At 34.4% G+C, this 26,187-nt stretch overlaps 1 protein-coding gene and 1 long non-coding RNA gene across 25 annotated transcripts in view; both read right to left on the reverse strand.

Annotated features, from left to right (window-relative positions):
• The window catches only part of SOX6 (SRY-box transcription factor 6), a 655,463-nt gene that overhangs the window by 370,928 nt on the left and 258,348 nt on the right, over nt 1-26,187 (reverse strand). For all 24 annotated transcript variants that reach the window (XM_032241027.1, XM_032241046.1, XM_032241032.1 and 21 more), the window contains one exon: nt 12,907-13,147. In XM_032241027.1, the coding sequence (XP_032096918.1) occupies nt 12,907-13,147 (241 nt within the window). The remainder of the gene's footprint in view (nt 1-12,906; nt 13,148-26,187) is intronic.
• On the reverse strand, nt 11,485-12,820 carry LOC116525264. The gene is made up of 2 exons (XR_004257644.1): nt 12,308-12,820; nt 11,485-11,993 (listed from the first exon to the last, which is right to left on the reverse strand). It is a non-coding gene; the product is annotated as an uncharacterized LOC116525264 (long non-coding RNA).

Consider the following 26,187-nt stretch of genomic DNA (forward strand, 5'->3'; position numbering starts at 1 on the left):
AAGACCAGAAGCTCGAGATTGGCCAACATGGTGAAACCCCGTCTCCACCAAAAATATGAAAAATTAGCCAGGAGTGGTGGTGCACAACTGTAATCCCAGCTATTCGGGAGAGGCTAAGGCAAGAGAATCACTCGAACCCAGAAGGCGGAGGTTCCAGTGAGCCAAGATCAAGCCACTGCACTCCAGCCTAGGTGACAGAGCAAGACTCCATCTAAAATAAACAAACAAAAATAACATTCAACTATTGATTGGTTCATGTGCCTACCAACTCTAGCCAGTCATTTTCACCTGGCAATTCCTTAGTACTCAAACTACCATATACATGATACTCAATCTAAACAAGAGTATTAAGCTAGGTCAAATTGGCTTTCCTAATTTTCACCCTGAGGCCAAGAAAGTTAGAAGTGGCAAGAGTGGTTATAGCTCAAATCTTTCTTATTCAAGCTGAGGAAATTTAAGTCAGGAGATAGAAAGTGACTTCCGTAAGGTCACACAGCAAATCAGGGCAGAGATGAACATAGGCTTTCTAAGAGGTAACTTGTGTTCCCTCTAAGCACCCCAGAGAAAATACTTCCACTGAATAAAAGAATGTCTTTTCGACAATTTAAGGTATTGAGAAATAAAGGGAGTGATTATGCAGAAGTCGGAGATGTTGGATAAATTCTTACAGGGCACATTTCTATGCATGGAGAGTCTCAAATGATTCCATAAAGCTCTTCTGAAGAGGTAACTACTTACTATAGTGTCAAGTCAATCTTTCTCATACTCTCCTCCTCCACAGTTGTTTTTTATTTTCATCCCCATTTGAGTGACACCCATACTGTTTGTCGTTGTTTTTGTAATAAGCAAAGTAACTAGTGTGATTTAAGTAAAAAGAAATAAATCATGGTATGCACTTCATACCTCACAAATCTTAACATTAAGTATCAGAGCCCTATCAAGTTTGTCAAATCCATTTGTTCCTTAATAGAGATGCAACTCTATTAACGGTTAAGTCCTTTCAAAGCCCAGTTTGCCTAAAGAAGAGTCGAGAGAATAGATTGCCTTACGTGTCATACATACTCAGGGCTCAGGGCCACCCTGTGAGCTCAGCAATCTCCTCTCTTCACTAGATATTGCCCAGTAAAGCTCCCAAGTTTGAGGATTTCACTGAAAGAACCTTCAAATTTTCTTCAAATATGTTAAATTTATACAATGGGCTGCCAAGAAACTCTTTACACTTCAGAACATTTAAAATAATATCTCTAGCTCTCTGGTTTAAGGTCTTACAACTAGAACAAGTACAAAAAGACTAAAAATGATTCCACAGAGGTTATGTTACTTTTAAAACAATGATCTATCCATCCATGCACCCACCCACCTATCTCTATGTACTTTTCCAGGGAAAGAGAAACTAGGCACAAAATGTCACCAATTTAACACAAGACAGCAAATAAGAAGTCTAACTGCCATCAAATGCCCACAATGTCTGTAAGCTGTGAATTCCTCTACCTGAATACAATATACAACCCCTGGACTGATGACTTAACTACAATCACAGAGCCCATATCTTCTCTCTGGAAAGAAAAAATTCTCTGAATTTTTATTTTTCCCTCTTAACTTACAAATACTCAAAAACTTAGATTCATCCCTTCACCTACTGTGTCATCCAAGAGAACACTAGCCAAAAGGAGAGCCAAATTCTAACCCTACTTTAATTTCAGAAAGCAAAAGAAATACACTATAATCAAATTATATCTGAAATATATCAGTGAGAGAACAAAAATGAGAGAATCATCTTTAGTAGAAGCATATACCAGGTATGAAATAAATTAATATAACTGAAAGTCAAATATTGACTCTGAACTCAAGAGAAGTTTTATCAATTTGCTCACAGATTATATTACTTTAATCCTGGCTAACTCAGTGCTTATGCAAAAAAATTATAACTTGCCACTGGAACTGACAAAAAAATTGATAAATAAAAGTAATTGTCATATAAATATTTGAATTCTTCATTTATAGGCAAATGAATCTCTTCTATTATACCACCATAATCTATCTGTGCTTGAATGAGGGCACATTTCCTCTCAAAAGTTTGAGATATTTGAGAATATTGTATTCTGAGTATTCTCAGTACATTAGGAGTAGAAACAAATCAGAGTTAAATTGTAATGAAAGCAAAGTTTACCAAATAATTTCCAATCATTTTATTAAATAAGGTTTTCCATTTTCTAGGGTGCTAATGAAATATAAAGAAGATGAATTAAATTTATAAATATTAATTTCTAATTTCAACCTGATTATAAAATTTTATTAGCAAAGGTTTGTAATTTATACTTTGGAATTTAGAATGTGGTTTACACAAAGATATATTATTGAACTCAATTTGCATTACCTATAAAACAATGCCTAGGTGTCATGAGAATGTCATAAAGGTTAATATCATAAAAAATACATATGTCATCATACTGAAAGCTGTATTAACCAAAGGAATAATAGCTTGAAGTTGCTCTTCTTTTAAAAGGTTACATTTCTCTTGTAAAGCAAGGGAACTTTTTTGCAGAGGACAATCCAAGAGTGGGATAATTTGCATATCAGGTAATTAATGCATATTCATTATATGTGTTCAAGAAAGACTAGATATATTTGTGGAGGGAACTGAGTAGGGTCTTTCTTGCTAGATGCAGGTAGTTTGACTTAATAATCAGAGACAGCCCTTTCAACCTGAGCTTCAAATGAATGGTGCAAGTAGGATTCCTTATGTTAAAGTTGCCTTTGTGAAAAGCAACCCTCTCCAAATTAAAGAAGATAGATCTCAAGACGTGCAAACACAATCCTGGCTTCCTCCTCCCAAAGTAACATGCTTTCTATCACAGTTTTCACCATCTTATTCCTGCTGATCTAGAAGGACTTTGAGATTAATATTTCATTCTAACGACAATAAGTTCAAATTAGTCATATAAACAACTGCATGCTATATAATATATACAGTATTTTCTACATGTTGCTTGGAAGCATTATGAAAAAAGTGCAGATTTCGTTGTTCCAGTTATCATATTTCATTATAGTGATATACCCAGAAGATAGGGAAGAAAAAATTTTAAAAAGGATTTCCGTATAAGAAAATATATATTTATCAGAACCACCTATAGACTGAAACTCACTCATAGAGTTCTGCTTCAATCAGAAAATTATTGGTGTCCTGAGATTAGCTTCCATTAATTAACGCTGATCAATTTTAATAAAAGGCTTATTTTTTTTAAAGCTACACTTAAATGACATTTGAATCCATTAAGAAGAATAAAAGCTGAGTAGAATAGTCCTGCTCAATCAGACTGTTCATGCTAGACTAGATTATACTACATTTTTATTAGTAATCAAGTCTTATTTTAAATAATTATCAAAAAGCTACTTTTCCTGTGTCTGTAAATGCTATAGATTCCAAGATACATTTTGGTCATATAGGAGTATTTGCATGGGGATAGTTGACAGGGAAAGCCAAACCACAGGAGCAGCCCTGACATTACTATGAGGTGTACACTAGCAGGACACAGATAAAGTAAATGAAAACAAAATATCCATCAAACATAGAAATATCACATAAAACTGAAGCAAATTAGAATATTGGCTGAATCCAAGAAAATATAATCCTTATGAACGTGCAGGAATGTTGCAAATTGTAAGTGAATGCCAGTGATAGAGTTCATTAAGAGATTCATGTTTTAGTCAGTGCACTACAAATCCTAGTCACTGGATCTTATACAGACTGAATGGTTAAAATAAAAATAAACATGCCATGTCACATCTCCTTAAAGACATTCTGAATACACAATTTTATTACACTGAAAAATAAAAAGATACTAATGTCCAATTTTCCTTGATCTGTCAAAATACAAAAGAAATGCAAAAAGTCTTTGCACAGATGTAACAAAGTACTGGATTTTAATATTTTGGCAGGTGCTCAATATGCAGCCCACATAATCACATGTTAATGACTGGAGTGTGTTTATCAGCATGCATACCTGATTCCTTCTTGCCCAAGGGGAAAAAAGCCAACTATTCCAGAGCATGTTAATGTCTCTACCTTTTTTTTTTTTTTTTTTTTTTTGGAGACAGTCTTGCTCTGTCACCCAGGCTTGAGTGCAGTGGCACAATCAGCTCACTGCAACCTCTGCCTTCCCAGTTCAAGCAATTCTCCTGCTGCAGCCTCCCGAGTAGTGGGACCACAGGCATGCACCACCACACCAGCTAATATTTGTATTTTTAGTAGAGATGAGGTTTCACCATGTTGCCAGGCTGATCTCAAACTCCTGACCTCAGGTGATCCACGTGCCTTGGCCTCCCAAAATCTTGGGATTATAGGTGTGAGCCACCACACTCAACCTAACGTCTCTACTTTTGATGAAGATTTTAATAATATGCTAGGTAAGAAAGAAAATTTTTCCAAAATTTATCCTTAGAAAGGCACGTTATATCATTAAGAATCATGAAAAAATAATTTATATTTCTATAAATATTGAGATATTTCTAAGTATCATACCAATAACCATTTTGTTTTTTTTTAAACAACTTAGATTTGGGGAACTTTTAAAAATACATACTTTTTTAAATGACAGTGCACATTATCAGGGTGTGAAAACATAAAGGTAATCAAAGTGTTAGGACTATACAACACTAGTTGTCTACTTCACCACCTACCGCAAGAGTTTTGCCAGATTCCACGCAATAAAATGTTTATATTTTTAAGTTCAAATTCTAAATAAATTTCTGTCATTAAATTTCAGAAATAGGTTAAAAAAGAGATAGCACTGCATGCAAATATAGTTTCAAAGTTACAGAAACTGGCCAGGTACGGTGGCTCATGCCTGTAATCCCAGCACTTTGGGAGGCCGAGGTGGGCGGATCACAAGGTCAGAAGATCGAGACCATTCTGGCTAACATGTTGAAACCCTGTCTCTGTTAAAAATACAAAAATTAGCTGGGTGTGGTGGCGCATGCTTGTAGTCCTAGCTACTCGGGTGGCTGAGGCAGGAGAATCACTTGAACTCGGGAGGTGGAGGTTGCAGTGAGCTGTGATTGCACCACTGCACTCCAGCCTGGTAACAGAGTGAGATTCCATCTCAAAACAAAAACAAAAACAAAGTTACAGAAACTGGAAAATCCTCCACAAGCCTTCCTATAAAATATTATTCAGTGACTCAAGGTAAGGATGGCCATTTTCACCTGTTAACAGAAATCTAGGCTTTACTAAAATTGAATGAATTTACAAAATCCAAAAATAAGAGAAGTGGTAACTAAATGTTTCAAGAAGTCTAAACCTTACAGGCTTATGGACTTTTTTCCAGTGCTTCATAGACCAATCAGGTACCACAAAGGTATACATAAATCTTAGCTTTGGAGTTATTACTATGACTATACACTAGTTAGGACAAAGTAAACTAGTGGGTTTCACTACACTTTCTAAAGTACAGTCTCAAAAAAAGTGAGATACATTTCATTTAGTGCCTACCACCTTAAATGACAAAATCTTACCAAAAAAAACTGGCAAAAATTCAAGTTTAAAATTTTTTTCAAAATAACGAGATTAGAAATCTTCTAAAAGTCTGTCACAAAAGCATAACTGAGGATAAGATCCTCACTAAAAATTCCTGGACTGCTATCATGTAATGACAATAGCTCCATTCCCAGAAATGGTACAAAGTCCACACCAGCAATTTTATGACTTGAAGTGAAAAAAAAAAAAACAACACTCCAGAGCTGATTAGCAACTCCATTAGACAGAAAGCTAGAGAAGCAGAGAGTAGAAATTGTTTGCAAGCAAGAAGACGTCTTCTCCAATAGTTATTTATTATCTCAGCACACCTACCATTATTTTTTTTTTCAATTACAACAAAGGGCATTATTGACATCTTTTATTTGAAGTGGAAACTTATTTTAAATCAAATTATATATTTAGAAGACCGCATAATCTCAGCCCAAAATCTCCTGAAACTGATAAGCAACTTCAGCAAAGTCTCAGGATACAAAATCAATGTGGAAAAATCACAAGCACTCCTATACACCAATAACAGACAAATAGACAGCCAAATCATGAGTGAACTCCCATTCACGATTGCTACAAAGAGAATCAAATACCTAGGAATACAACTAACAAAGGATGTGAAGGACCTCTTCAAGGAGAACTACAAATCACTGCTCAAGGAAATGAGAGGACACAAACAGATAGAAAAACATTCCATGCTCATGGTTAGGAAGAATCAATACATAAATATGGCCATACTGCCCAAGGTAATTTATAGATTCAATCCTATGTGCATCAAGCTACCATTGACCTTCTTCAGAGAACTAGGAAAAAACACCTTAAACTTCATATGAAACCAAAAAAGAGCCTGCATAGCCAAGACAATCCTAAGCATAAAGAACAAAGCTGGAGGCATCACACTACCTGACTTCAAACTATACTATAAGGCCACAGTAATTAAAACAGCATGGTACTGGTACCAAAACAGAGATATAGACCAATGGAATAGAGCAGAGACCTCAGAAGTAATGCCACACATCTACAACCATCTGATCTTTGGCAAACCTGACAAAAACAAGCAATGGGGAAAGGTCTCCCTGTTTAATAAATGGTGTTGGAACAACTGGCTAGCCATGTGCAGAAGGCTGAAAATGAAACCCTTCCTTTTACCTTATACAAAAATTAACTCTAGATGGATTAAAGATCTAAACATAAGATCTAACATCATAAAATCCCTAGAAGAAAACCTAGTCAGTACCATTCAGGACATAGGCATAGACAAGGACTTCATGACTAAAACACCAAAAAGCAATGGCAACAAAAGCCAAAATAAACAAATAAGAACTATTTGTCTTTAAATAGACAAATAGTTCTTATTCGTCTATTTTAACTTAAGAGCTTTTTTAAACTTAAGAGCTTCTGCACAGCAAAAGAAATAATCATTAGCGTGAACCAGAAACCAACAAAATGCGAAAAAAAATTTGTGATCTACCCATCTGACAAAGTCCTAATATCCAGAATCTATGAAAAACTAAAACAAATTCACAAGATAAAACGAACAATCCCATCAAAAAGTGGGTGAAGGATATGAACAGATACTTTTCAAAAGAAGACATTTATGTGGCCAACAAACATATGAAAAAAAGCTCATCGTCACTGGTCATTAGAGAAATGCAAATCAAAACCACAATGAGATACCATCCCATGCCAGTTAGAATGGCAATCATTAAAAAATCTGCAGACAACAGATGCTGGAGCAGATGTGGAGAAACAGGAACACTTTTACACTGTTGGTGAGAGTATAAATTAGTTCAATCATTGCGGAAGACAGTTTGGCGATTCCTCAAGGATCTAGAACTAGAAATATCATTTGACCCAGCAATCCCATTACTGGATATGTACCCAAAAGATTACAAATTGTCCTATTATAAAGAAACATGCACACATATGTTCACTGCAGTACTGTTTACAAAAGCAAAGAACCAACCCAAATGCCCATCAATGATAGACTGGATAAAGGAAATGTGGCACATCTGCACCATGGAATACTATGCAGCCATAAAAAATGATGAGTTCGTGTCCTTTGTAGGAACATGGATGAATCTGGAAACCATCATTCTCAGCAAACTGACGCAAGAACATAAAACCAAACACTGCATGTTCTCACTAATAGGTGGGTGTTGAACAATGAGAACACATGGACACAGGGAGAGGAACATCTCATAATGGGGTCTGTTGAGGGATGGGATACTAGCGGAGGGATAGTGGGGGGTGGGGATATTGAGGAGGGATAACATTGGGAGAAATATCGAATGTAGTTGATGGGGGGATGAAGTAGCAAACCACCATGGTATATGTATACCTATGTAACAATCCTGCATGCTCTGCACATTTACCCAAGAAATTAAAGTATAATTTAAAAATAAAAGAACATCTCTAGAAGATAAAACTTCCCTGGAGGAATTTAAGCAGGTCTCTAAAATAAGGAGTTCTGATATTCCAGGGCTGAGCCTTCACTATCATTATTTCAACCTAGTTAGACTGGTAGTTAAAAGCCAGATGTATATTTTTGCCTAAATTATATATCAATATAAGAATGCATGTAAGTGTACACATGTACATGTGCGTAAGTTCCCACTTACAGTCATCACATTTTGTATCTCATGAGAGTATTGGTGCGTTACCCACATATCCATGGCCTACCACAGAAGTCACCTACTAACAATTGCTTCTTAGGCAAAAAGCTTGTCTCTCACCTGGGGCCTTTCTCTGCCCAATAGTATTTCTATTCCCTTCCCTCCTCTCCTTGGTCTCACCAACCTCATTTCTTGTCATTCTTGACTAAGTTTCTGCCCACATGGACATTACTTAAAACATTCTCTCCACCCTTTGTGTGAATTTTGTCTTCTTCAGAATCTCTGAGAACTCTCCAATAAATAGCCTCCCTAACTGTTCACTCTGGGTATCATCAAACTCTCATTTGCATTACTGCAGTGGTTTCCTAACCGGTGTCCCTGTTTCTGATGTTCTCTCTCACAATCCACTCTCTACATAGCAGGCAATGTGATCTTTTAAAAACATAAATCAAATCATGTTACTCCCTTGCTTAAAATTTTCTAACAGCTTCTACTTACACTTGAAAGAAAGTTTAAGCACCTAGCCTGTGAGACTCCATAATATCTGTCATCCCTGCTTCCCTGATTTCATCTCATACCATTCTCTCCCTCACCAGTCACCCCGTTGTTTTCTGTTTCTCTAACATACAAACCAGAAGACTTTTGTACTTATTATACACTCTGGCTGGGTGTCTTCCCCAAATCTTTGCACAGCGATTCTCTTGTTATTCAAATTTCAGCTCAAATGTCACCTCCTGGAAAAGACCTTCTCCAGTCTTTTAAAGGAGTTACTCTCTATCACATTTTCTTACTTAATTTTCTTCATAGTACTTATCATTGTCTGAAATTGTTTCACTCTATAAGACTTCTTTATTATCTGTCCTACTACTAGGCTCTAAGTTATATGATAACAGAGATCTTATCTTTATTATTCACAAGTTAGTCCCTGTGCCTGGAACTTTAGTAGGTACTATATACTCAGGCACCCAGTGGTGATAACGACTCCTTTCTAAATTATACTCTAAAGCAAAAACAAAAAAAAGTAACAAAGGGAGGGCTCAAAATAACACATACATCTCAATTTATCTGTTTGATACAATAAGTAGCTATATATAATTTGCATCAAAAAACTGTATGTAACTGGCAGGCAAGATCACTCACAATATATAAGTTTAGCTGTCCTTTCTACAGTTGTAATATTCAGCAGATAATCATTACACACAATATCATATACAGGTCACAAAACATTATCACAAAAATATTCCTCTCCATGCTTATGAACATCAAAAAGAATAATATGCTGTATATTTTTCCACGAAAAAAATTATGCGAATTTATTCCAGCCTAATTATTCAGTCCTAATGAGAACAAAAACACATTTTAGTGGACAGTGTCAACATTCCTCTGCAAAAAAAAGCTATTGGCACACTAGGTGCCATGATGAAAGCGGTAGTGGTTGTGGATAGAGAATATTTACACTAACTTTCCAACCTTCAAATGGCTTTCAGCAATTAACATAGCACATTAAGTTTATAATTCAACAATTTGGTGTCTATGAAATAGGTAATTAGGATTAAAATCAGAATCTAAAAACTTTTTATCTCAAACTGGTCCTTGAAATCCTATTTCTAAAATTTCTATTCTCCTTCTTTGCTTATGCCATTATAAATGATTTTTCTTGTTTGAACCTGTGTGGTCTCATATTTTGTTGCAGTGCCATCTCAAAATAATCAGAATTTTTACATTTAAAGATTCTTTTTTTTCTAATCAGGAAGTGGGAATTAGCAGAACTTCTTTGCTTTGTCTTCACCTTCTCTGACAGAAAAGTTCCTCTGTGGTCATGATATTTCAAAGTAAAACCCTTCCTGAAGCCAGGAGATAAGAAACTTTCAGGGCTTGTTTCTAACAGCTCATGAATGAGGGCCATGAGGGCCATCACAGATAGTAAATAACAATGGAGGCTGTATAGTTACTGAGAAAAATTGTTGTTGTTATTTTTTAATTTTCTTTTAAATTTTATTTTTTCACAACTATTTTTGGGGACTCAATTATAATTATAGAATATGATCCATTAAAGAAAACTACAAGTTTTACTTGATTTCATAAACATCCTTTTTGACTTCATATTTATTTTAAAGTAGAATGAGGTAAAATGTTTATTAAATTTTACGTTAGTGCAGTCCTCCCACTCCAACACACATTCACACATACACACACAATATATAGGTAGGTTTGCAGGTCTGCCCAGAAACCTAAAATCTTTTTATGGTTTTTTTTTTTCCTTTAAAGAAAAATTGGTTAGTGATATGATATTAACAGTATAAATCATTACAGGTCTGATGTTACAATTGCTACACATTATTGAATCTATCCAGTGAAAAAGAAGCACAAAGGGAATTTCCAAATGCAGCTGCTATTTCCCATTTGTTAAATCCTTTTATTACACCATATAAGTACACAGCTGGGAAATACTATAGAGTGGGAGTTAAAACAAAATATTTTGGCTTCCAGTCATTCGGAATACACAAAGGCTCCAGTGGAAACCGATACTTGATAGCAAAGGAAAGTGAAAGTTTGAAAACATGTCTAGCAAGTATGATATCTTTTACATTAATATATAACTTATTTGTACCATTAAACCATTTCATACCATCATAAATCACATGTAATATAAATTTGGTAGGAAAATTATTAACATATATTTTAAGATGAAATTTTAGATCATAAAAGTTTGAGAATAATGCACCAAAGCAACTTGGCACTTTTCAAGATACAAACAAAATTTTTCTTGGAAAAATAAGTATAGTGTTCTCAAGGAAATAAAATTTGAACTGTATTATTTCTCCTTCTACCCATATTTTCCAGTGCAGTTACTTTTATTTGTCAAAGCCAAAATATATCTTAAACCTATCCTTTCTCTCTAGCCACTCTTCCTTTACACTAATCCAAGCCCCTCATCTCTCACCTAAATTTCTGAAATATATTCCCAATGGGTCTTCCTTCTTTCACTCTTGTCTCTCTCCCATCCATTTATTATATCACAGCCAGAATTTATCTGTCTGAAATGTTTTTGAATGCTTCAAACGTTTTCCATTGAACTTAGATCAAATCTCACATCCATAATGTTATCTCCAAGGCGCTGTTTGATACAGCCCCTACCAATCTCTCCAACTATATCTTATGCTATATTACAACCTCAGTCATAACTCTCCAGCGACAAAGGCCATCTTTTACTTTGTAAAATTAAGCAGTAACTTCAAATACTTCATACATGCTGTTCTCTCTGCATTTTTACAATTTGTTCCTCTCTACCTGGTTAGTTCTTTCCATCCGTGGCTCAGTGAGGGCATTCCTAACCATCTATTCTAAATTGGGTTTGCCCCATTATGTTCTCACATAGCATTCTGTTCTTTCTCCTAATACATAGCACATATCACAATTTTAATTGTATATTTATGTGTATATTTATTTAACTTCTATTTCCTCTCCTAGACTACAAACTCCGTGAAGGCATGAATCATGTCTGCTTTGTTCAGCACTAGTCAGGACCTAATAGAATGCTTGACACATAGTTGGTACTCAATAAACATTTGCTGAAATAAAAATGAAACTTAGCTCCATTATCTTGCCAATAAGCAAGTAGCAGTGACTGGATATCTATTTCACCTTGGAGGTGTAAAATGAACAACTTAAGTTCAATCAGACAAGCGGTCTCGCTTTATTACCTTCTTCCTACTCAGGAAAAACAAATCTTCCAGTGAATTTAATTGCACAATTTTGATCCCCTTCAAAACTAAAATTAGTCCAGAAACTATCTTTCAATCTCCTGCTTTTCACCTACTGCTCCAGAGCACTAGCTATGTCTGCAAAATCATCTGGAAAAGAAAAATGTCTGCCTTCATAAATTACTGAATTAAGTCTCTGAGACATAGAGCATTGAATAAGAATTTAATTATCTGTTATTAGTAGTAAAGGTATTGTAAATATTACCTTGTTTATGTTAAGAAATACAAATTTTCTCAGTGCCCACTTAAAATATTTTTCATTAACTTAATTTTTGTTAGCCAAAAATTAAGAAATGCAGAACAGGATTTAAAACTTCTAATAAATTATATTAACATTTTAACCTCTTCTAGATGCTAAAAAATTGAATATTTTTGCTTTAAACTAGATAATTAATGTCACTTACTATGGTTTCTGTTTTGATGGTTAGAGATGGAATTTAACATGGGAAAGCTGGCTAATATACTGCATGTATTTGATGTTGTTTCTACTTTTCGAGAAAACTCCAGTAGTCTGATTGAATGATTCTAACGAGGTTTGCATGCCCTTTTGAAATTAATATATAGGCACATAAGTGAGAAAAGCTTTATTATAAATCAAGAATGATCATTAAAATTGATAAACACCTGAATTTTCTCATTGACAATGTAGTCAACATATTACCTCATTCACACATATTTGCTTAATTACATTTTTCAACATTAATACATAGCCATCCTTTATTTGATCATACTGATTTTGTGCTATTACCAAGTTAATCACCTTAAATTCATGGATTGATAGACTAAGATAACCAATCCTCCCACAAAAATCAATCAATAAAATATCTTTTTGCACATTGGCCTAATAATGAACATATACACACTAAATCACAAACCATTTTTCAAGTTTTTCCAGTTATTAGTATCTTAGTACTATGTCATCTATTTCCCTAAAACGTCTATTTATAATGAGGATGTACTGAGGAATGCACTTAGTAGCAGTGGTCAGATTTTAAAAGCTCACCATTCTTTGCTGAGATGACAGAACGCTGTCCCAGTCAGCATCTTGTTGAATGGTATTGACAAGTGTTGGTAGCTCCTCAGAGTGAGGTTTGTTGTGCATTATGGGGTGCAGAGGCAGATGGGAGGCCACATGTTGATCACTGCTCTCTTCCTTTTCCCTTGAGGTCAAATCCTGGGTCATCGCATCCTCTCCATCAGCTGCACAGGCAAATGGAGAGGTGGCTTGCTTGGAAGACATTCTTCTGCAGAAGGAAAACAGAATGGATTAAAAATGGCTGTCAATAACAAAAGAGTAAACCATCCCTTGCATTTGACTAGTTCAGGAAAAAAGGAAAGTTATTTAACTTTAGAGATATTTATGGTCTTTAAACCCCTGAAAAAGAACTCTCGGCTTATGTGTCTTGCTTTCCCTCTTTGCTCTTAACTCAGCAAACCTCTTCCCAGTAATCACTGCATATTTTCTCTCTTACAATCCATTAATGATTTTTTTTCAGAGTAAGTTTTCATAACGGACACCGTATGTATGTATATATTTTTCCTCCTAGTTTTCTTGACTAGATTATAAGCTTCTTGAGAGTATTTAAGGTGATAGCAATGGAAAAAAAAATGAATGAATGAACTGGCAAATGAGTTAGTTTGCAAGATGATTTAAAAGCACAAATATCCAACTTTCCCCTATGGTTTATGTAGGAACAAAAGAAGCATATGTAGGAAAATATAATCAGGAGAGTAAATAATTCATAATTAAAGTCCTAAGTAAATCTGATCCTGACTTATTTGTTTACACCTTGTATTATGAGGGCTGGGCCTAACGCTACTTAGTGCCATCTAAAGCTTTTTAAAAGACCTTTAAAATTAGTCAACTGTAACTTAACTTTTAAACGACATATTGATTGATACTATTAGATTAGTTTTAAGGCAATTTTGTAGCATTTGAATTGAGTATCTGAAATAGCTATACCTCAATTTCATGTTAGAAAGTACATACAAGATTCAAAACATTTACTATAAAAATAGTAAAATGCCTACTGTGCATAATATTCAAAACCTCCAAAAACAATGCTGAACATTCATTTATATGCTCACAAATAAACATCGACTACACTCTGCATGACAAGGTCTCCATTCTGTGCTCTCATATAAAATCAGAAAATCATGACTATTAAGTAGAATTTCAAAATGTTTAGAATATCACTTTATCAAAATGAATTTCTTAGCAAAATGGTTAGAAAATAAAATGACTGAAACTTAACAGAGAGTCAATTGAATATTTTTTTCTAAAACTTTACATTGTTTTTGGTTTATTGCTTCTTTAGCTCTAAAACTGCTGTGTAATGAAAGGAATAAAATCTCCACCTTAATTGCTATTTAACATTAATTGATTTCATACCATTTTTTTAAAAATGCACAAATCAGTTAACATAGGAAACCACATGAGCATTTTTCAAATTAGCAAATCATTAACTTGCTAGTACTGTTTCTACAGACAAATAAATACTGATTAAAGGGTCTAGAAATCTGAGATTAACAGTTAAATTTACAAATCTGTCACATGCTTTCATGAATATTGCAGTGAAGGAAATATCAAGTGCAAAGAAAAATAATTAAGTTAATTCCAATTTAAACAGTAGTTTTTATGTAGCAGCCCATGTTTCACATAGGATTTAACAGCTAATGCTAAATTTCTCACAATTAATGAGGGGGCTCAGATTTAGTATCCTACAGTGAAAAAAATTAATATAAGATCAGCTAATCTAATTATGCACAGCTCTAAATAAAAGTATTACAAGCTTTTGAAGTGCTTTGAAACATATTAAAATGCTGATACCTACTTATAATAATCATTCTACAACTAGTAAAAATTATATATATTAAATTTGATACTAGAGAATAAAATGGGGGAAAGGGAATGCAAAAGAATGCCTATGATTTCTTTGAGGAGAAATGAATTAAATGTTCTAAAGAATGCTATATCAGTAAATCTGACAAATATATTCTTGACCAATTTATATCAATACTAACAAATGAACAAACGTATATATGATTATGAAAAAAGTAGCCAAAGTATGCCTCTTAGTATAAGAGAATTACTATATGGCTTACTTTACTTGCCCCATAACTACTATTAGTAAAACCAGGCAAATAATAACTGTTCTGCAAGTTTATCAAGAGCTTGCCACAAACAAGAGTGATTTCATAGTTCAGATACTGAAAACTTCGATAATCATTTATGCTAAAAACAAAAGAATGAATTTACTTCTGCTTTTAAAAATAGTTAAATACAATTGAAAGTGATGATCCAAAAATCAGTGACTTTAGTTCCTTCAACAAACATCCTCTTACTATAAAGTGAATCGGCTCCTTCCAACAGCAAAGTCTATGATTGCTCCTTTAGTATAAATTAATCATGACAAAACCCAAAATGAAAACAGTCTCTTAAGAATAATTTCAACTATAAACTGCACCAGTGAACAATAGTGTGCAGTCCTAATTAAACACAACTCTGCAGCTGTAAAAATAGACTAAATCTCTGAGTTGAGTTTAAAGGATGGTTTGTTAGAATGTTTTCTTAAGGAAGGCTGGGTCCTCAGTCTTAATCAGCCAATAAATTATTTCCTGCAATTACATTAAATAGAAAATTATCTTCAAATGGGGAGTGTTAATTGAAAATCAAAATTCAGAGGGAAGTTTAGAAATTACACGCTGAATACAATTAGAGAGGAAAGGCTTCACCTCTACTTCATCAACAGTCTTCTGGTGATTCCTCCAGTGACCATTCAAGAATCCTACCTATTTATAACATCACACAATTTGCCTTTTATTTTGCACCTACAAATACACATGTGTATCAAGATTGCAAATAAAACATAAGCTGCCAAAGAAAGCAATATTAACTCTTGACTGTTTATCCTCAGTTCACACCATCGTTAGAGGAAAAGGAGACAGGGGAGGTAGGACAACAAGCAAGGAAAACACACTCAATTTTGAAATCCCTTTCTTAAGCAAAGGAATTAATAGTTTTTGGTTCCAAGAATATTTTTCCAAATCATATTTTATTTAATTTCTTGTTTTTACTTTATTATAGTTCCCAAATGCATTGCTAGTGGAGGAAAAAGATGGGTTTTGTTCTTAAAAGACCAAAGGTATTTCCTTGAGCATTTCCTTTTGATAAAATTGTTGGGGTTTTTTTTTTGTTTACATCTTTTTTTTTTATTTTTCGTTTTGTTGTTGATTTTTGTTTGCTTTCGGTGGTGATTTTGAGATTTTATGAAATGTGCACAAATAAATGCAGAGTTTATTAAATAAACTTTAGATTTGCTGATTATTAGATCTGACTCACTGATTTTTTTGCATAATTGCTTTATTAAATAATCCTGATGACATTTCAGTCATTTCTTTACCTTAGCTTTCCCCTTTAAAACGTTTTACTAGACCAACCAAACTGTATGCTAGAAGCTTCAACAACACTTGACTTTTGGTAATGCCTTTACTATAACCGCTGTACCATAGCTACTCTCCTTTAGAAGTTCATAAATCAAATATACCCTTGTTTCAGTGTTTTTAAATGTCATGTGGATTGCTTACACTTATTTTAATACTCAATCAGTAATTTTCCATAGCAAAAATTTTCATCCCCACAGTACCTTACTCTAGATGCTGCCTTATACAACTAATAAGCAAAAGAAAATCAAAATCCTTGTAGAAATGGTCAATTTTGATGTGACTTTACTTTGTTTTATTTTTGCACTATTATAACTTAAAAATCATTCAAATGAATTGTTTTTTTAATTTGTATTAAAAAAAAAATCTCCCTAGTTATACCCCCTGAAAACAGGGGTTTATAATGGAAATGCTGACACAACCCTAACTAAAGCAGCGCAAATGTTGCCGCTATAATACACAAAATCAAGTTCTATTATTCTAAACTATCCTCGCTCATGGGATTTTTCTTTACTGTGCTCCCAGCCAAACTGCTGAAGCATGAAAAATTTAAATGCAATCAAATGCGCCCAATTCTACTTTACTAGAACAAGTGTCTACAGTGGTACAATCTTAAAAGGAGATGCAACAGATTTGTTTGGTGTTTTTTTTAACTGTTTATTTATAATACAGTGCATTGGAGATAAAATAAAAGAGGAAATTACACTCACATGGTACCAGTGTATTGACTACACAGAGTACATTATAATCAGAGAGAAAAACTACATTGTCAACTTATCACATTGGTTAAACAAGATGGTTTTCTGGGGCATAGCTATTATCAAGTAAAACCTTCAAAGAGAAGTAAATATCTTTGGGATACATAAAACTAAATTCCCATCATATGTTCCCTGAGTTTGAAATGTCTCTGCCCAACAGATCAAGTGAACTCCCAGGATGCCAGGCCATTGGAAAGAACTTTGGGCTTAGGACTTTTGTAAATAAGACTGATAGAGATAAAGCCTCCAGTTACTGAGAATGTTCTCTAGGAAGTCAGTAGGAACACCTCTAGAAAGGTGATAATTGTTTTCCTCCAAAACACCAGTACAAAGTCCAAATGTTTGGGCCATTACAAACTTACTTAGACAGTAAATTTATTTTCTGTTCTGCAACAAGAAATCAAAATTATAAAATGATGGGAATGACTTTATAAAATGATGGGAATGCTGGATACATGCACATTAAGTCCTCTATTTCAGGGTATCAGATTTTCTAGAACTTTTCTGATTTGACTTATTCTTTAAAAATGGTTATTTGGAAATATATTAGGGGGGGATTCTTGCTCCGTTGCCCATGCTAGAGTGCAATGGCACGTTCTTGGCTCACTGCAACCTCCTCCTCCCAGGTTTAAGAAATTCTCCTGCCTCAGCCTCTCGAGTAGCTGGGATTACAGGCACCCACCACCATGGTCAGGTTTTTTTTGTATTTTTTAGTAGAGACGGGGTTTCACCATATTGCTCAGGCTGGTCTCGAACTCCTGACCTAAGGTGATCCACCTGCCCCAATCTCCCAAAGTGCTGGGATTACAGGCATGAGCCACCACACCCATGCAAAATCAGCTATTTGTATATGTTTAAAGTCAGGATTATTTTTGAACAACTTCAAACTTTTCAACTTTCTCATAAGGCATAATCGCTCAAAATTACATTTTTTAAAATTATAGCTTGAAAAGTATCCATCGTTCAAAACTATCATTTGAAACTTATATAACTATCAGAAAAAGCCCCTGACTTGATCATAACAATATTTTTAACTGGATTTTTGAAAATACTTCCATTATTTTTATGATTATTATCAAATGGCATTCACTTTCCAGGTATGTTACATTTATTCAAAAGAAGTCCTGTTTTTAACATAAAGCAACATTTTAATAGTTGGTTTACTTCTTTAAAAATAAAATAAAAACTTCAGGCCAACATTCACATTTATTTTTACAGCTCAGCCCCAGGCTACCAAGGTAGACTCATTTCAGTTAGATAATTCACCGTTAATTTAATGCTGTACTTGAGCTGATATTGAGAAATAAACAACTAATTTTCCAAAAATATAACACAGTGCCTCTCATTCTAAGGAACATGAGTAACAGATATGTTTATTTGCCAAAATGCACAATATCCAGGAAACTCTACAAAGAACACTAGTCCACCCAGCCTAGGGCAAAGAATGATTTTAAAATCCCCTTCTTGTATCTCTAATGTTCACATTCAAGGATCTTGGGGAAGGGACGGTTGCATGGTACATCCTAATTCTAGACATTAAAATGAAGACATACCTTTTAAAACTTTTAACGATCCATTCCAGTAAAGTCTGAGGGTGCTTACTAATTATTTGTATTACTTTATACAACACTACCACATCCTCTCCCCCAATCCACCTACAAACTTCCCTCAGCTTCTGTCAGATTTTTCTTTTTCTTCCATCTGTTTAACAAACAATTTAGAAAATTCAGGTGAAAAGAAGGTAACTGTTTTCAGAATTACTTTAGAAAGTTATAAACCTATCTTCTAGAGTTTGTAGCAGCACTTTCAGAACAGATATGGTAATACATGAGGACAATACCTGCTAGAAGAAAACTCCCTGATTTGAATTAGCTGTCAAATCAACAGAGATGAAGTAAATAAAATACATTGGAAGCCCTTGAAGTATGTCTAAGAAAGTGCTTAAATTAATGGATTTTGACTTTTCTAAGGGTCCAATTTTTCACAAGAAAGCAGCAAAATTGTCTCCAAAGGCCCTCTGAGCTACTTACAAAACAAGAACTACCTGGAACAGATTCTTCTTCAGTCATCAAAGTTTGTGTTTCTAGAGTTTATATTTAGCTGACAATATTGCTGTCACTTTATGTAGCTTAAGACTGTTCTTTGGACTAGAGCTCATATGTCTTGGAATGTATTGACTCATGAATTGTTTCTCCTGATAATGTTACATCACGTAACTACTTCTGTCTAACTGGTTAGTATCTGCTGGAACAGACAAGCAACTAGCCTAACGACTGGCCTGCTGACTGACTGCCTATGGAAAACCTATAATTATTAAGTATCCCTGAGTATCCAGTTTCTTCCTGGGATCAAAACAACTTGACTTCAAGTAACCACTATCTATACTTTACTTGATAGAAATAATATGGTTTTCTCACAGTTTATCTACCAGTAACTTTGGGATTTTTGCTTTGGAAAGTCAGACCCAGATTTTGCAAATAAAATCAGTTACTTAACAATAAGAGTAAAACCAAACAATGGCTACTGTAAATATACACTAACTTAGAGGATTTTAATCAAGCACAATGACTTTATAGCTCAATGAAAGACCTCTGTGTGGCTGGAGTGAAGGAAAGCTGTCTAAAACAATAGCAGAATGAATTTATTTATATAAGTTCACTTTGAACTTCCTCTTCATATAAATGAGAACCATAGTTTTATAAGTGAATAAACAGACATGTCTCTGTCAGCTTGAAACTGACCCACTAATATGGAAGCCCAATTACAGGATATCTTATCCAATTCTATTAATAAAAATCATAAACCAGAACAATAACTTCTCAGAGACAAAGTGTAGGAAGCTGTCACTGTATACTTTTCCATTCTTAGCTCTAGTTTCCCTCTTTAATATTTCCCAAAAAAAAGAGAAAAATGAATATGGACACTATATAGATTGTTTCAAAACATGAAAATTCACACACAGTTTAACAGTGAACAAAATTATATAAAGAAACTCATCTCTGAAGTTCTCCTTTAGCTAAATAAGGCAATATACCAACTCCACTCTTCTAAGTGATGAAATAAGGTATAAATTTCAGGTTCCTATTCAAAGAAAGAAAAGAAAAAGAGAAAGAAGAGGGAGGGAGGGGGAGTAGAAAGGGAGGGGAAGGGGAGGAGCCAAAAGAGAGGACAAGATAAAAGGGGAGGAGAAAAACAACCATGGCTTTGCAGTTCATTTTCGGTTTGTCTACTTAATGAAAACCTCATTGTACAAGCCTGAAAACCATTTCCAGCAGGCAAAGTATTTCTGATTCAGCAGAGGTTACACAAGCATCAAAGCAGTTAAATATAGGTGCCAAGCTGCATTGCCAGGAGCTCTTAGTACCGTGAGTTAGTGTTACCTGACAGCTTAGTGAATATAAAATTACTTGTTTCTCCAATTGAAGACAATCAAATTGTCACCTTCCATTGTAATAATGCACAACTAGTGATCAGCAAAGTGCAAACATAATTACCATGAAGAAAACAAAAAATCAAATCTAAATCTCTCAAAAGAGTAAACACATCTATCTGCTTCCCAAAAAAGGGAGTGCATTTTAATCCTGAATGCTATGATGCAATCTTCCTGTTATTTAATAACAAGATTTATTCATCTTAAATTAAATAAAAATGAAACACAACAAGAAACACCAATTCATAAAAAGTGACTACAAATACCAATAAGAGCACTACAACTTTCCAGACATTTCCAGGCACAAAGGCCTACAAATTGTATCACCACCATTTGAACCTATATCGTTAAACTGTATGTAAGAGCATTTTCCATTACAAAGACTTTGTTTGTAGAGATGTCTTTCTAGCCTAGGAACCTTCCTAAAGGTTGGAAAGAATAGGCAGGATCCAAAAGCTTTTGCCTTAATTTTTCCTTAACAGAGAGTTATGCTTTATTTTTGTCTTCTAAAGTAGCTTATATTTTTAATGTTGAAAATTGATCTCATGAAAGTGATTTAATATCTCTATACAAGTTTAGAAAAATAACCAAGCATAGGGCACATATCCACAACTATTTTTGAGACACTCAGCATCTGGAATCCTCATCCAAATTTGGTGACCATATTGGCTCACTATCAAAGGGATCTCAGTAACCTGAAGCTAAATTAGTATTAAAGGACTTAAAATTTGACATGGTTTTCCTACACTCCAAAGATTCCTAAGATAAAAATTAAAATAAATAGAATTAATATAGATAATGCTCCAAAAAAATCACATTTTAAAAGCTCTCTTAGAAAAGTAAATTCATTTCATAACTAACTCAAGATTTAAGACATTCAGATTTACATTATTCCTTCCAATACAGCAAAAACTCTAATTATTCTCAAAATACTCTAAATATAGGGGTTTCTTCCACCAATAATGTCATTTTTATCAGAAAATATGTCCTACAGCTAGGCCAGGCATGGTGGCTCACACCTGTAATCCCAGCACTTTGGGAGGCCAAGGCAGGTGAATCTCTTGAGGTCAGGAGTTTGAGATCAGCCTGAGCAACATGGTGAAATCCTGTCTTTACTAAAAATATAAAAATTAGCCGGGTGTGGTGGTGTGCGCCTGTAATCCCTGCTATACAGGAGGCTGAAACAGGAGAATTGCTTGAAATGGGGATGTGGAGGTTGCAGTAAGCTGAGAGCATGCCTCTGCACTCCAGCCTGGGTAACAGAGCAAAGAAAGGGAGGAAGGGAGGAAGGGAGGGAAGGGAGGAAAGGGAGGAAAGGAAGGAAAGGAAGGGAAGAAAGGAAACGAAAGGAAGGAAAGGAAGAAAGAAAGAGAGTGAAAGAAAGAAGGAAAGAAGGAAAGAGGGAAAGGGGAAGAGGGAAAGAGAGAAAGGGAGAAAGAAAAAGAAAGAAAGAGAAAAAGAAAAAGAGAGAGAAAGAAAGAAAAAAAAGAAAGAAAGAAAGAGAAAAGAAAGAAAGGAAGAAAAGAGAGAGAGAGGAAGGGGGGAAGAAAAAAGGAAGGAAGGAAGGAAGGAAGGAAGGAAGGAAAATATTTCCTACAGCTAATGCCTGATATGCCTTACATTTCCATTTCAACCATTTTTTTTTTCAAAATATTTCTTATTGCTAATGCCTGATATCTAATATTCCATTCCATTTTTAGGACAGATGCTTCTGTTCTAAATAACATCATTTATGATCATTTAACACAAAAATGGACTAGTTTAGCAAAAAAGTGAAATGAATTGAGAACCATCAAGAGCATAGACTCCCCTGAGCTTGAATCTTAGAATACAAATCCAGACATTGATAATCTACTATCTCCTTCCTTAGAATAATGCTTTCATCTGGTATCAGCCTCAACTGGTGTTTCTCAATTTTGCATTGTGTTCCTCTTTCTCCATTCCCCTATTTTATTATGAATGGGTAGACGAAAATGAAGACATTGGCTGAACATTGGTGGCTCAATCAGAAGCAAAACAAAGATTGCAAGAAACAGGAGAAAGGGGAAGTCCAATCTCTAGCTGCAAGTTTTATTATGATTTAAGAGAACTTTTCGGATGTAAGAAATAAGACTGTTTTAGAAAAACATCTTTTTCCTTGCTCTTAAAACTTTCAAATAATATAATACAATTTTTTCCAAGAGACACTTCATATAAGCTCAACACAATAAAAACCTCCCAGGCAAAGGAGTCTGCAATCAGTGTTTTCTAAACTTCAATGATGGGTAATTTAATCAATTCCTGAAATTATACTCCTACAGAGTATTTCTTACAATATAGTAAAATAAAAAGTATCAACGAGAGGAAGAAAAGGAAACCTCTTGTCAGAGAATGATTTTCAGACCCTGGGAGATAAATGCTTGCATAGCACAAGCTTATGGTAAATGGAAAAAAAGAGAACTCATTAAAATATTTTGTTGAATTAAAAACCAAGTTTATTCTGTATATTTCATGAGGACAGGGCTCATGTCTGTCTTGTTCATTGCTGGATTCACAGTGCCCTGCACAGTGCACAAGACACTGTAGACAATCAATACTATGGGAAAGAGGGAGGAAAAGGCAGAGAGTGAGAGATAGGCAAATAGCTAATTGTTTTAAATTCAAGTGAATAGATAATCACAGAAAATATCACTCCATGTTAATACTGACAACATAAGCATTATTCTTTGTACGTACTCTTTTCATCAAGCATCTTATTAACATTTAAGTAATAAGATTATTTTATCCATAATCCCCAACACTAAACTCTCTCGTCTCACTGAAATCCAACAGTCCTCAAATGAATGTGAAGTACTTATACCAAGGTATGCTCTGCAATTTCATATTAAACACCTTAAAACTAGGTTAATCACTATTTTCCTCAATACCTCCCCTCATTCATCCACACCCAGAAGAGTACCACTCTCAGAATCATCAAAGTTCAAAACATGAACACTGTATCTACCTCATTTTTATCCTTGCTTCTCAATGCCAGCCTGTCATGAAGCTCCATCAGCTCTACCTTATTGTTTCTTATGCTCACCTTTCTTACCATACTTACAATCACCTTAGCACAGAGTTTTTTCACACCTCATACCTAAACTCTTACAACAGACTTTAAAGTACTTTCTCTATTTTATTAACTCCTCCACCAAATCAATCTTACTGCCACTCCCTTCATCAGGCCACTATCCTGATCAAAAAACATCAGTGGATCTCTCCTGATGACAGAATAAAGTCCAAACTCCTGACCGTGGCATTCAAGGCCCTCCATCCAGATACAACCAATCTTTATAAATGTATTTACCAGTCAAAATTCACTTATTATTGCCTCCTAGCCTTTGCTCTGCTTGTCTCTCCCTAATTCCCACACTTTCCTTTCTTATTGCCAGGAAACCAACTGAGACTATTCCAGGTAAGTATAATCTATCCCTCTTCTGATCACCTCTAATAAGATCTCTGAGAAATTATTTTTATATCACTCATTCAACACTTAATGCATATTAATTCACATAATCTTTTTAAAATGTATGATACCATTATATTTTCTAAGTAACCCCAACTGCATTACAAACTTTTCAAGGGTGAGAACAAAATCCTAGGTTTCTCTGCATTCCCACAATACCTAGCACAATGTTTTGTGCAAAGAAAACACTCAGCAAATATTTCCTAATTATTTAAATATTATTAAATTTATAGGCAGAAATAAATTTAGGGTATTATCTTCAACCAGAGAAGAGTAGCCATGAAATAGGACTTAAAATAAATTGGTTTTCTGGGGGTGTCTCCTCTTTGCACACACCCTGAACAATAAATTCATCTCATATTTTAAAAGTTCTACATATTCCCTGGCAAAAAAAAAAAAGCCTCTAAAAATAATCAGTTTATGTTGTCAGAAACATTAAATAAAGATGGATAAATGGATGAACCAATGGACAGTTGATGGATGGATGGAAGGATGGATGGATGAATGTTAGAGAGATGGCTGAAAAGATACATAGATAATTTTTACTAGATGCCTAGAAAATACCATACAGGCACTGTGCTAAGCACTGCTACATGTATTATTTCATTTAGTTCTCAGAGCAACTCTAGAAGTTAAATAATGTCATTATCTCTGTTTCCTGATAAGAAAGCCAAGGCCCAAAACTGTTTATTAAAACAATAAAAAGTGAAAACTTGCTTAAGGTCATATCTAGTAAATACAGAAGGCAAAATTTCAACTCAGGGTGGTCTAATGACAGGGCAAATGCTATTAGAATTAAAAGTTTCTGAAATCTAAATTAAATAAAATATTATTTTCAATTATTGTCTGAATTATTCTTTACTAATGTATACCATTCCTGTAGATTTTTATTTTTAATATTCTGGTTAGATATTCTAAATACTAATTTAATCAGAGCTTAGTAAAATGATTTACTCTCTTTTTCTTTTCTGTCTACTTCTAGAATTCCAGATATTTAATTAGTAGTTAACAAATTTAAAAAAGAGAGAGAGAAACGTAGAGCAGGTAATTCTCTAACCAATCCATTTAACTCCCATTCTGGGCAATCTGACAACAAAATTGGTTGAGGAAGTAGTTAAAGCTACTGACACACAAGGCTGGGAGGTTCACTGTAGTTTTTGCACAGTAATTTTGTAACAAATATTTGTTGGTTGTTAACTATCTGTGCTTTTCCTAGCATGCTATTTCTGGTTAGCCTAGATGATCAATATTTAATTATATTCTTATATAGACAATTATGAAAAAAAATAAGAATGTCACTGCCTGTTTATTTCAAGGCCCATAGAAATATGAGATCCAATTTCTACTTTCCAGCTGTGACCAGAGAAACCACACCAGCTATATCAGATACAACTGGAGCTGTTTCACTACAAAAGTCGGTGTTGAGAACAGCCTTGAGAGAAAATGAGATGAGGAACTTGAACAATATGTATTTAACACACTACCCGTCTAGGGTTGATTTCAGGGAATGCAGAGTAATTTAGATACCCTCTTAAAATATGACTGCTATATAACATTACATATATCCTAAATTCTGAGGAAAAGAAATAGAAAAGCCTCTCACACGAGGACATGGATTTTTATAAATTGCAGTTGTTTGTGTAAGCTGAAGAAAGGTTTTTACCACCAACCCAAATTTCCACATTTTTTACACACACCAAACAGTCCAGTTTCACAAATAATTAAAGTGCTGCTATCTTGTATTTCTCCCTTTATACCTCCACTACCTCCTCCCTTTCTTATAGCTATTTGCTTTAAATTTCTCACTTGCATTTGATGGAATTATCATAAACAGCTCTAGGAGAACATGAGAATCCAATTGTTTCCATGAATCATTGCACAGAATTGTTTGAGTTATCATTATAAAAGACAAGTATGACTACCCACTGTCTTGCATACCTAAGGGATTCTTTACCAAGTGCATATTTGCACACCAACCAACATACAGAATTTCTGATTTTTCCAAGCTATGGTGTTTGTTATGGGAAAGAATTCTGCGTTATTATTAATTCTGGTCCTGTACTTTCTTCTCATATAACCACCTCCACCTCACAATTTCCTAAATTGAGTAGTCAACCTTTATATTTACCATGCTTAATCTATCAGCTTTTTTAGATTTCTTCAAAAGTC

This window comes from Sapajus apella, unplaced genomic scaffold, assembly GCF_009761245.1.
Source record: "Sapajus apella isolate SASKATOON/1434 unplaced genomic scaffold, GSC_monkey_1.0 scaffold47, whole genome shotgun sequence".
Lineage (NCBI taxonomy): Eukaryota > Metazoa > Chordata > Mammalia > Primates > Cebidae > Sapajus > Sapajus apella.